At 39.1% G+C, this 12,680-nt stretch overlaps 1 protein-coding gene across 2 annotated transcripts; it reads left to right on the top strand.

The window, feature by feature from the left end:
* The first annotated feature begins 5,888 nt into the window (after positions 1-5,888).
* On the top strand, positions 5,889-10,733 carry LOC141647785 (uncharacterized). Of its 2 annotated transcripts, XM_074456113.1 has the most exons (9): positions 5,889-5,999; positions 6,088-6,198; positions 6,292-6,336; positions 6,370-6,405; positions 6,497-6,545; positions 6,652-6,736; positions 8,359-8,411; positions 9,349-9,411; positions 10,216-10,733. In XM_074456113.1, exons 2-9 carry the CDS (start codon positions 6,098-6,100, stop codon positions 10,564-10,566), a joined length of 783 nt encoding a protein of 260 aa, XP_074312214.1. In that variant the 5' UTR covers positions 5,889-5,999; positions 6,088-6,097; the 3' UTR covers positions 10,567-10,733. The 2 variants fall into 2 exon arrangements, with proteins under 2 accessions (XP_074312214.1, XP_074312213.1); XM_074456112.1 differs by having other exon boundaries at positions 6,292-6,405.
* The last annotated feature ends 1,947 nt before the right edge of the window (positions 10,734-12,680 follow it).

Here is a 12,680-nt window from a genome sequence, read left to right as displayed (position 1 = left end):
CATGTAATAAATCCACAACACCAAACAAGGGATATGCAACATTGCCCCCGCGTAGTGAACCGACTTAAGTTAAGAGGACAATGGCACAACCTAGCTGGGACGTCTCCCAAGCTTGTTACAAGCTCTCTATGACTCAAACCGGGTTCATTTTAGATTGACTCATCCTAGTTCATTGGTTCATTGGTTCATTGGTTTAGGCTCTAAAACCATTGCTCTGATATCACTTTGTAACACCTCCATAAGTCGAGATCCTTTCCTTTAGGCATTCCCAACACATGGTAGGCATTACAAGACTTGGTTTCCTAAGTTTGTAGTGCGAACAATTAAGTAAAGAAGTACTTAACATAATATAAATATATAAGTTGTGGCAAGCTAACCAGTTACAAGTTCAAGGGATATAAAAGCCATTCCAAAGGTATAACCAAATCGAAATAAGGAGTTCAATAGCCAAAAAGCTAAGATAAACAAGAGTGATGATGACTAATGAAGACCGTTTCCCAAGTCCTCGAATCTATCATGCTAACCTGTCAACACTGCTCCCCATATGGGCAGAAATCACCACATGGTTCACCACAGAAAATTCAAAACCCAAGTGTTATCTTAACGATATAAAGGTTCAATGCATGCAATATTAAGCTTACCTATTTATGTGACAATGCAAGGTAAAACCAACAAGATATGATGATAAATAGGAGTCACCCTCCAACATACATCTCCACAAACCGGTGACCGGGTCACACCCACGACGCCACTATCAACACAAGGTACTCGGAACACGTCCGTGGTACAGGGCCCGAGTGCGACTCGAGTCCCCTGCCAGACGTCGTGTCTTACCACACGAGTCCCTCTATAACCCAAGTAATAAATGTGCACATCCCCCTTGGAGTGGGAAGCTCCAAGGGTGACTTGAGCGGAAGACGGTTTCCCAACCGCCTTCCGTCTCCAAAATCGTAACCAATAATCCTCCAACATTGTGACACCCTTAAATCTAGACTTGGTTTTATGTGACGCGTTTTAAAGCCGTGAGGGGGTTGTGTCTCCCAGAGCGGACAATATCACGTTAGCAGGTTACCTTGGGCTGTTACAAACATCCTCCATTGTCAACCAAACTATATATGAACAAACCAAACAAGTCCAAGCAACACAACTATGCAACCATATTAACACAACAAGTATAATCATGCTCAATTCTTCACTAATTCATTTCTTCTCATTTAATTGCTCTTTAACATGTTATAATGCAATGTAATCATCCTTGTGACAATTTACCATACTTATCTTCACCTAATTACCATAAAGTCATCTTATGTGATAAACCCTAATTACCAAAACATGTCATAATGCAACTATCATGAGACAAATACAATTAGTGATAATTAATGCACATAAACACTCATATCATTATAGCTAAGTAGGGAAAACCCTGCCTCAAGCTCATATTCACAAATCCACAAGCTACTCACTAGAAATGGTCCTCAATGAAACTCCCTACACATATTAATTACTACAATCATTACTACAAACCATTATAATAAATCTACTAATTAAACACTTTAATTATTCCTCTTAATTCTCATAACCTAATTAATTATGAGGTAGTATATTAGGATAATCAAGACTACTAAGATAAGATTAGAGGAAGTGGAGTATAAATCGACTTACAAAAAAGATGGATGAACAGGGAGGAAAGGATTCTTCACTTGGATGCTAAGGTTTTTGAGGGGATTTGTTGGTGGATACTCTAGAGAGATGTTGGGGAAGTTTAGAGAGTGGTGTGAATAGTGTTTGGGAAGGGTTTTGTGTGAAAAATCTGAAGAGATAAGCCATGAAAGTGATATCTCACCAAACAAACTTCCCGTATAAGCTGCACTCGACCGGCACTCGGTCGAGTGGTCGGTCCACTCGATCGAGTGGGAGCTCCACTTGGTTGAATGGATGGTCACTCGGTCGAGTGACTATCCTTAAAGGCTTCCAGCTTACTGCCAGACGGTACTCGGTCCTTCACTCGGTCGAGTGGGACTTTACTCGGCCGAGTGAACCGTATACTCGGTCAAGTCTCAGTCTTTATAATTGCGGGGTATTACAAAAATGTTATTTAATAGGCGAGTCAAGGAGGTAGACCCGAAACGTTGTTGATGTGGAAATTGGGAAGAGTCGAATTTTCATGCTCTTGTTTTGTGATTGTATTCGCAAGCTATTTGGGAGGCTTATGGCATTGAGGTTGCAGATGAATGGGGTTGTGCGAGGTCCACGGATGAGTGTGTTCGGAAAATTGTTACGTCATGTATTCGAGAACAAGCGAGCAAACATGCTATGATTTTATAGGATATATTATGAAATGAACGTAATACGACCTTTCATGAAGGTGAGCCAAGTTCCCCAAATTTGGGAGTAGAAAGGGTGATACGGTAGTGGGATAATTACATCAAAGTCAATGGTGAGACTATCAAAGAATAGTATTGGTTAAAGGGAGCATCAAACGTTGTGAATTACACCTCTTCAAGGAGTTTGGATCATAAATATTGATGCTGCCAAATTTGAGGATATGGGGCATAGGATGGGTGTAGTCATTAGAGAGGGGACATTTGGATGGCTAGCTCTCCAACAAGAGAAAATGCAATGGAGAGTTGAATTGTCAGAAGCAAAGGAGGGAGTCTTTGGTTTGAAGATGGTGCGACAAAAAGTTGTTGAGCCAGACTCATCATAACTTATTATAATTCTTCAGTCACAAAAGGTGTCGTGTAGGTACTTGGGAATTATTGCTTAGAAAATTCTTATATTAGAAGATGAATTTGTTTCGTGTTCTTATGAAAATAGGAGAAGGAAATGATGCTGCTCATAATATGGCTCACTATCGTCCCTTGGATTATTCGACTCGAATCTGGGTTGATATGTCTCCGGAGACGTTAACAATTTTTTTTCCTACCAGGAGTATCCTCTACCTACAGTTAGGGCAATCTCCTTCTAATTTGTTAGGTGGCTTCCACCCGCTAATTAATAAAATTCATTTTTTTTATCAATTAAAAAAAGAGAATGTTGGCACATTGTTGGACCGGATGTTCTTAAGACGGTGCTCGGAATTTTAAGGGGTGGTCCGTTTCCGACAGGTATGAATAAAACTTTTATTATTCTTATACCTAAGGTAAAGAGCCCTGATAAGATGAGTGAGTTCCGCCCCATTAGCCTCTGTAATGTTGTGTATAAGCTTGTGTCGAAAGTCCTCGCTAATAGATTGAAAATATTTCTTGGGCAGGTGGTGTCGGAGAACCAAAGTGCGTTTACCCCGGGGAGATTAATTACGGATAACATTCTTATAGCGTTTGAAATTTTCCATCTTATGAAGAATACACGCCGGGGGTGAGGGACACATGGCTCTTAAACTTGACATGGTGAAAGCTTACGATAGAGTGGAATGGGGCTTTTTAGAGCGGGTATTGCAGCGGATGGGGTTCGATGCTCGGTGGATCAATAGAGTGATGATGTGTGTTCAGACGGTCTCTTTCGCTGTACTTATTAATGGCAAACCTACGAGAGAATTTCGACCGCGGAGGGGCCTACGCCAAGGGGATCCTTTGTCACCATACCTATTCATATTGTGTGCCGAGGTGCTTTCGAGTTTAATGAGAAGGGCAGTTGAAAATAGGGCTATACACGGCATTAAAATTTCGAATGAAGCACCAATGATTTCTCATCTTTTATTCGCTGACGATAGTTTATTCTTTTTCAAAGCAAATTTGGACGAAGTGCGGGCAGTAAAGGGGATTTTGACGGCTTATGAGATGGCGTCGGGACAACAGGTGAATTTTGATAAAACTACAGCGTCTTTCAGCCGAGGTACAGGGATGTTGAGAAAGGAACAGGTGGCTCACGAGATGGGTGTGCGTGTGGTTGATAACCCGAGTAAGTATTTGGGATTACCCACTATTCTAAGCCATTCTAAGCAGGCTCTTACGAGTCTGTTACGAGACAAACTTAGCAAGAAATTGCAGGGGTGGCGAGGGATGTTACTTTTGAAGGCCGGTAGAGAAGTCTTGATAAAGGTAGTTGCCCAATCGATCTCTACCTACGCAATGAGTGTCTTCAAACTCCCGAGTGATTTTTGTGAGGAATTGCGATCGTTGGTCTCAAGGTTTGGTGGGGTTCGGAAAATGGGAAGCGTAAGATTCCATGGATTGCTTGGCAAAAGCTCTGTAGGTCGAAACACCTAGGTGGTTTGGGGTTTAGAGATTTCCATAAATTTAACATGGCAATGCTCGGAAAACAGGCATGGAGGCTTTTGACGGAAACGGACTCACTCCTTGCTCATCTGCTAAGGGCGAAATACTACCGAGGGAAGTCTTTCATGAAGGCGGGTTTAGGGTATAATCCGAGCTATACTTGGAAAGGAATATGGGAAGCCAGAGAGGTGTTGAAGAAGGGTGCTTTACGACGAATAGGAAACGGGATGGGTACTAAAATATGGGGTGATCCTTGGATTCGAAGCTCAAATTCGGGCTATGTGTTATCGCCTAGAGTGACTGGGGAAGAGGATTTGATGGTCTCTGATCTTATTGCAGCTGATGGGAAATCGTGGACTATGCATAAGGTACGTTCACTTTTTTTGCCCTTTGAACAAGATGAGGTCTTTAATATGAAATTATGCGGAGGAAATACGGAGGACATTTGGTGTTGGAGATTGGAAAAAGACGGTATTTATACCGTTCGTTCCGCATATCGTGCTCTTATGAATGATGGTGGAGCTGATCAAGGGCCGTCTGACTATGCTCGGAGTAAATGGTTATGGAAGGGGATTTGGAGTGCGAATGTGCTTCCTCGTGTTAAAGTTTTCTTTTGGCAACTATGTAATGAAGCGATTCCCACAAAAGATAATGTAGCAAAACGTATTCAAGGCTTGGATGCTATTTGCCCGGTCTGTTTGGCTGAGGTGGAGACTTGTCTCCATCTCGTTAAGAGTTGTGGTTGGGTGGGAGGGATTTGGGACGGGTTGGGTTTGGAGCCAAAGAAGGAAGTTGGGCATGAGAGGGTGAGGGAGTGGGTGGAGGACTTGTGGAGGGAGATGGGGGCAGAGGAGCGTGGGAAGCTTATGATGGGATGTTGGGCGATATGGGAAGCTAGGAATAACTGGGTGTTTGAGCAAAGGGCGATGAATACGGGTAATACGAGGAGAAGGGTGGAGGAGCTGTTAATGGAGATGGAGATAGGAGCTATAAGGAGAAATAATGGGTCTGTGGGTGTTGGCAGGGAAGGGTGCAATAAGGAAGGCGTGGGCGGTAGTATAATAAGAAGGGAGCTGGTTGATAGAAGGATGGAGGAAGGATGGGTGCGTATTATGTGTGATGCGGGGGTAAAGGAGGGATGGGGTGTGGGTTTGGGCGTGGTGTGCTGGGATCATGAGAATGCAGTACATTGGGCGGTGATGGAAAGGAGACGAGGCATGGCGGAGGCAGACGAGGTAGAGGCAGAAGCAATCTTCGAAGGCGTGAAGGAAGCAGCTAGGAGAGGAACAAGACGAGTTGTTGTGGAAAGTGACTGCAAATCCGTCATTGATATCTTGAAGGACGGACTGAAGGGACGAAGCTTTCTATATCTGCTTATTGAAGAGGTACGACAAGTGTGTGGCAACTTTGATTTTGTGTTTTGGCGTTATGTAAACCGTAAGAATACTAGAGTAGCTCATGATTTAGCTCATTTTTCGAATTCTGTAATAGGTAGGAAAGTGTGGGAAGGTCGACTTCCATGTAGTTCTGAGTTTTCATATATGCAAAGTTAAATCCCTCTTTGGGGTTTTCAAAAAAAAAAAAAAAAAAAAAAAAAAGAGAATGTTTGCATGATCAAAATAGGAGAAGGGGGTAGTTTAGTAATTTTGGGTGATGATATTTGTGAAAGTGGGATGATATGAATCGATTATGGAAAAGTCCTTTTGCAAAATCGTGAAGAACCCTGATACGTAGTAGCATCTCCAGTTCCCCAATCCAATTTCAGAAGTAAAATAAAAAAGGGTAAGAGTAGTCTGTTTTCTTTAAATTCCAAGACAATTATTCATCTTTGTTTCTGAATTTGTGATTTGATCCATGTACTGTATTGTAGTTACTGAACAATGGACAACATTGAAGCTCCCCCACCCCCAAATACTTCATCTGATGACGGAGCTTCTATTGATCACCATCAATATCTTCCTCAACTCTCTGATTCTAATGGGTATGTATGTGTATACTAGTTACTGCCCCCCTCCCCCTTTCAATAATCAACTCTCTACTTACTTGTTTAATTGAGTAATTAATTCTCATTTAGAGACGGAGAATCTGAGCGTAAGCTGTCACCGGAACAAGTCAAGGATGAGCGTAAGCTGTCACCGGAACAAGTCAAGGAAGCATTACAAGTTACAGCTTCAACTGGCAATTTCTGGTATCTTTCCCATTCCCCCCTTTCACTTACCGCTACTGTTTTTATTTTGTATTTCGATTGCTCAATCACCAAATCGTTTGTCGTCCCCCAGGCTTGATTGGGAAGACCTAAAAAGCATGCTATCTTTTCAGTTGAAGCAGGTAATGCCGAGGTATGCTTGTATCTATGTATGTTTAATCTTTATGGCTCTGCAAATTGCCTATTTACTTTATGTTTCACTCTTTTATTCTAAACTTTAACATAAAGGTCCTTTCGGAGTATCCAGAAGCAACAATGCCCGATGATCAACAAAAGGAGACTTATTTACGATTGCTGAAAAGGTTGGAGGAAGGTATTCTTCTATACTTCTCTACTATATATGTGTTTTCGACACAAGATAGGAGGGGTAGTGCTATGTAACTCTTACTCCTAGCCCCCATCACGGCTACTGTGAAATCTATGTCCATATGATTATGCTATTCCCTATGTAAATATCTGTTGCCTGTTATCATAAATTGTCTGGGAAGTTGTTGCTCATATCTCCTGATCACTATTCAAAGAATGTTAGTCAGATAAGTCAGAGTATTGTGCGTCACTGTTGAATCTCTTATAATTTACATTGTCTTATTGTCATTTATATACATGATTGATAATGATAGCTTCCTGCAGATGCTCTCCTCTAACAACCTATAACAAACTACTGTTGAGACTAACAAACTCGTTAGCCTGGATTATTAAACAACCATCTGGATCAATCTAGTAGCAGGCCTAGCATTCCTGATATGTGCATACCATATACTCCCTTCGTCCCGGTCAATTGTTTACCTATTCCATTTTAGTGTGTCTCATTCATTTGTTTACCTTTCTATATTAGGAAGCTTTTTTGTGGGTAATTTGATCATACAAATCCATTGTCATCCACTTGCCATCCACTAGCAGCAACCAAAAGTGGTCCCCTCCCCTCTCCTTGGTCTTTGTGGCAAAATTAAAGGTCAAAAAATGATCGAGACGGAGGCAGTACTTCATAGTAAGAGAAGAGGAGGAATCTTCTGTTTGCGTCTAATGACTTGTGGTTGGTATTGTAGATGAATTTGTTGGTAGTTCCTTTACCCAGGGCTGCAGTATTCTTTAGTCTTTACTTCATTGTATGTCATTGTATGATTAATTATCCTATTTTCTGCATTTTGTGATATGGTATATGCTCATCTAGATTACAAAATCCATTGGTAGTTCATGTTACAGAATGTTATCCTTCAGATTAATGTCAACTATCTTATTTGATGTCTTCTGTATTGGTACACTCTAACTTGTTTCTTACATGTAACCCTTTCAATTGCAAGTCATTGCAGAAGAACTTCTGTATCACATCTTCAATTTTTGTTTTATGTCATTTCCGTTCTCTAGATTGGTTTTTTTTTTTTTTTCTGTTCTGTTCACGTCGTCTAATTTCTCTCTTGCTTTGAAAATCCAGTGCAACCCTTTGATTGCTAGTCAATGTAGCTTGAAACAGTTAATAACTACAAAATTTTGTAGCTAATACTTAGTCTAAAAATCACGTCTCGGGATTGCTTAAGCGCAAGGCTCAGTAAGGCATGCCTTATTGCGCTTCAAGTGTTACTTGTAGACATGCCGCAACCAATGAATTGCCCTACTATGCATTTCCAATATGTTTGTCTTGTAGTTCTTTTACTATGCCCTTCATCTTGGCGCATTATCATTGATGTTTGCTCCTTAACATGTTAACCCTCTTTGAAATCTATAAAAGCGAAATATTGCACAAAAGTTTATCTAGAAAATACAAATTCATTTATGAAAACTATAAGCCCCGTGTCTATAAGGCACGCGCCTTCTCCCCTTGCCTTGTACTTCGTCACCCAGCGCCCTTATCGGCTAGTACAACTCTCGCTTTGTGGCTTATCCTTGTTTATCTTTCATTATCTATCATTGGTCCTAATTATTCTCTTTCACACGCAGCTCTTTTCAGCTTCATTGAAGGGCCGCCATTCACATTGCAGAGACTTAGTGAGGTGATTTGGTTTTACATTTCAAGAGTTTATGGCTCACTTTTTGATTTTCTTGTTTGAGAGTAGGCGTTACTTCTTGCAGTTAATGTTTAACCATGTCGTGATTTCTATAATTTTCTTACAGCATTTTGTGTTGCATCAAGTATTCTTGTGTGGGTCATATTGAGCTGTGTATCGTAGAATGATGCTGAAGCAATCTGAATAAGCCATTTCCCTCATGTTTAGTTGCGTCTCAGATTTGGAGAAATTGAGATTCTTATCGTTTTTGTACTCAGTGAATTGGGTTGTTTTAGGGAAAAGATTTGTAAGGTATTAGTCCATATTACCACCTATTCTGGTGGTTTTTTAAAGTTTCCAATGCTATGGGTTAGGGATATTGCAGTTGAAACTTGGAAGCTTATATTACGATTTTAAAGCATGTATTACTATTTCATGTTGATATTTAAAAGCTACTTTTTTGGTTTGACGGGTAGGTAATAACATATGTTTGGTCTAAGTTAGAAGGAAGTTTAAATAATTAATTTGGATTAGGTTTGGAGTGGAAAGTCAAATTAATCCGAGACTTCCTAAAGAGTTGCATTGCTTTTCTTCATGCACTGATTGAACCTGAAGGCAGAAAAGTGTATTTCTCTCTTTTTTAATCACTTTATCAGTTTATCTCATCTATAGAAGCTATAATAATATTATGATGAAGGGAAATGGTTCTTTAGCAGCAACTTGAGTATTTTATAGTTTCATTTGATATTTTTACTCACTCCAGACATTGTTTCCTATTTTCCAATCCCAAAACTATGATTGCCAATGCCAGTGTAAATGATAATCGAAGTTTTGTATAACTTATTTGCTATTGTTTACGTATTTGTAATAATCATAGTTCATATGCATCTCCTTGGTCAAATATGTGACTGTTGAAGTCTAACCTTGTACTTAACTGAAATAGATTTTACTTGATGCGCGGAAGATCTACCCGAAGCTGTCAAAACTTGCTCTGGCTCTCGAGAAGGTTTGTTCAAGATTCATTCCTTTGCACTTTGCAGCACTGATAATTGCTTAGGCTTGTTTGGATTGCAGAGGAGGGAAAGGGAGGGGAGGGGGATAGCGGGAAAGGAAAAGGAGGGAAGAGAAGGGGAGGGGGAATGGAGAATGGGTGTTTGGATACAATTTCCCTCCCAAATATTTCCTATGGTGGAGGGATTTTTGGTTTGCGTTGTAGGAGGCAAAATGGATCCCTCCAAATCCTCCGCCGCCATTTCCCTCCACCCTCTTTTGCTAACCAAACAAGGGATTTTATATCCCTTCTTTTCCCTTCAGATCCCTCACTACAAACAAGCCCTTGTACAGCTTTTCTGTTCTCTTTGACTAATCAATCCATCACGTTTAAGAAGTCTCATTGACGAATCATTCCAATATTCCATCCATTAACCAATCAATCCATCATATTTAGGAACTTCTAGATTGACCGTGTCACTACACAAATTGACTGTGCGTTGGTTTTCTGACACTTGAGCTTCTTAGTTGCAATCTGTTTAAACTAACTGTCTTTTGGTGAATCTCTAGTGTCTTGATTCGGTCAAAGTTTTTGTTCCATTTTACATCCTGGCAGTGGCAGCATAATCATGTTTGAAAGAAGTTGAAAAGTCCAGTACTTTGGTTCCGTCTACTGAAGGCCTTCAGGCACCTGGTTATGCTGTTGTTGTTAACTTCATAATATGGGAAATACTTTTTAAAATGTCACTTTCATGAAGGTGTTTTCATCATAACTTGTAAATGGACCTGAGGATCTGACCAGTGTACTTTGTGTTCATAGAATTTGTTGGTGACAAGTACTCTCACGAAATGTACGGACCCATATCCTACGTCAATTGTGCAACTCAAGGAGCAAGCCCAAGACACCCAGCCTCAGACTCAGACTCAACCTCAGCCTCAGCCTCAGTCTGAGTCTCAGGCTGAACGCGAAGATCAGCAGCCTGAACCCAAGCGGGCCGATCCTCATTCTGATTCAGTAGAAAATGGTCAGGAATTGATGATGGGAGACAAGGATGAGGTTATGACAGAAGTAGATGCTGAAGTAGAGGGTGGTATCACTATTGAAATGGAAACCTTTGAAGAGATTATCACCACTTGTGACACTAATCTAGAGCCAACTAGCAATTCTTAGTGAAGTTGTCAGATTCAAATCTCTAGCTTATTATGTCTTTGGAGAGAGCGGATCCGATTATGCTCTCTCATAACTTGGTATTATTACTCTCTAAAACTATTTTTCAGTTCCATATATTGGACAACATGATATTTCTTTTTCTATGGTATTTGCCTGTTCAGTCTTTATTTCGATTTTGCGACGATGTAATGACTTTTGGCTTTTTCGAGATTATAGTTGAAAGCTATAAATGAAATTACAAACAGGATTGAAGTATGTTGAAAATGAAAGTGAAGAGATTAGTGCCCAGCACGCCTTCAATTTGATGTTTTTGAATTTTGACAATGGACCTTGTTCAACTTTGAGATAGTGTCAGAGTTTAAGGTTGTCATGAGTAACGAGCTTAAAGTGGGCCATGACTAAACGAACTAATTGACGAAGACTAATTGTACAAGTTTATTATTATTTTTTTTTCTTGAGTGATAAGTTTAAAAGGGTCATCATAAACAAATTAATCGACCACGAGACCTTGACTCCCTTTCAATAATTGTTTTTGACAACGAACCTTGCTCACTTTAACATGGTTATCATTAGTGATGATGAGTTTAAACTGGGCCATAAGTACATGGAACTAATCGACCACGACTTAATGCTCAAGATTATTTCATGTCAAAGATTTTAAATCGGGCCATGGTTCAACGAACTAATCATCGACGACTAAATGTTGATGATTATTTCATTAGTGATGAGTTTAAATTGAGCCATGATATACGAACTAATTATCGACCACGACTTGTTTGCCAAATCATTGTTTTTTACAATGCACCCTTCTCACCTTTGACGTGGTGTTAGAGACTGAGTTCAAGACGGGTTTAAACTGTGTCATGACGGGTAATTATTTTGGAAAAATTGGATAAGATGTACTAATGTTGCTACTTAATTTTTATGTTTTTTTCACCCATTGACAATAATTAATTTCAAATGAGTGCCAAAGTAATACACTCAACAATATTCGATCAAGGCAGGACATCAAATGCTGTTTTTTTGACTCAACAAACAATAATTAACCACCCACATCAAATGCTGTTTTATTTCCTCACTCAACAATTAGCAGCAATCCAATACATTAAAAGAACAACCACATAACTGAGTTGTTGTGATTGAATGTTGATTTTTCAAAGTACAATTTATTTCGCTGAATTTCAGGGACCACGTCCCCTACCTGATTTAATTACAAAGCAACAATCTATCTACAATACAAACTAAATCAGTTTTTTCTGAAATGTTCAATGTTCAATTACATACAAATTACAATCTACAATACGAATTACATCAGTTTTGTTTTAATGTTCAATGTTCAATTACATATAAATTACAGCAGCATGAATGAATTAATATAATTACAAATTCAAAGCCTGTACGCAAATAAGATTTAATTTACGTAAATTAGTAGATTAATTTACTATAAGAGGTTGTATCATCCAAGACACGTTTCAACCGTATAATTCATAATTATAAATTTGAAAATCCGTGTAACATAATAATAAAGTGACTCATACAAAATAATTAATGTAGTTAACCATAATATAAATTTAAAAATAATAGATACTAGACTTTTAATTTTAGTATGAAATATAATTTAAGTATGAATAAAATTACCTATAATAATAATAATAATAATAATAATAATAATATACTCCCTCCTAGTCTCTATTTTCTTCCCTTTGTTTGTGGGCACAAGTATTAAGGCGGGGAATAAAATAAGAGTAACAGAATCGGGTGGGGTTTGGTGATAAGAGAGAGAGGTATGAATAATTAGGAGTTAAATAAGGAATTGTGGGTCACAACATTAAGGAAGTAATAAAATATGGGTAAACGAGTTGGGTGGGGTTTGGTGATAGAGGAGAGAGATGAATAAAATAAGAGTAAAAGTTTCCAAAATAAGAAAGGGGGAAAAATACCTAAATAATCAGTTTAAGGAAATAGGGAAGAAAATAGTGAATAAGAGAGAGTAATATATAATATAATAATAAAATAAATATCCCCTCAGATCTTGATAGATAGCCAATCATCATCGACGTACTACTTGGAGCAAAAAATACGACAACTACTATCAACCGACAACCCACTATCGG

The sequence above is a fragment of the Silene latifolia genome, chromosome 3, assembly GCF_048544455.1.
Source record: "Silene latifolia isolate original U9 population chromosome 3, ASM4854445v1, whole genome shotgun sequence".
NCBI classification, from domain to species: domain Eukaryota; kingdom Viridiplantae; phylum Streptophyta; class Magnoliopsida; order Caryophyllales; family Caryophyllaceae; genus Silene; species Silene latifolia.
This window is presented reverse-complemented; position numbering and strand designations above follow the sequence as displayed.

What these genes read in the sequence shown, in the direction of transcription:
- LOC141647785 (XM_074456112.1), top strand. Translation starts at nt 6,098, where the DNA reads ATGGACAACATTGAAGCTCCCCCACCCCCAAATACTTCATCTGATGAC. An exon ending in CAACTCTCTGATTCTAATGG is followed by an intron (nt 6,199 to 6,291) that starts GTATGTATGTGT and finishes ATTCTCATTTAG; the next exon opens with AGACGGAGAATCTGAGCGTA. An exon ending in GCTGAAAAGGTTGGAGGAAG is followed by an intron (nt 6,737 to 8,358) that starts GTATTCTTCTAT and finishes TTTCACACGCAG; the next exon opens with CTCTTTTCAGCTTCATTGAA.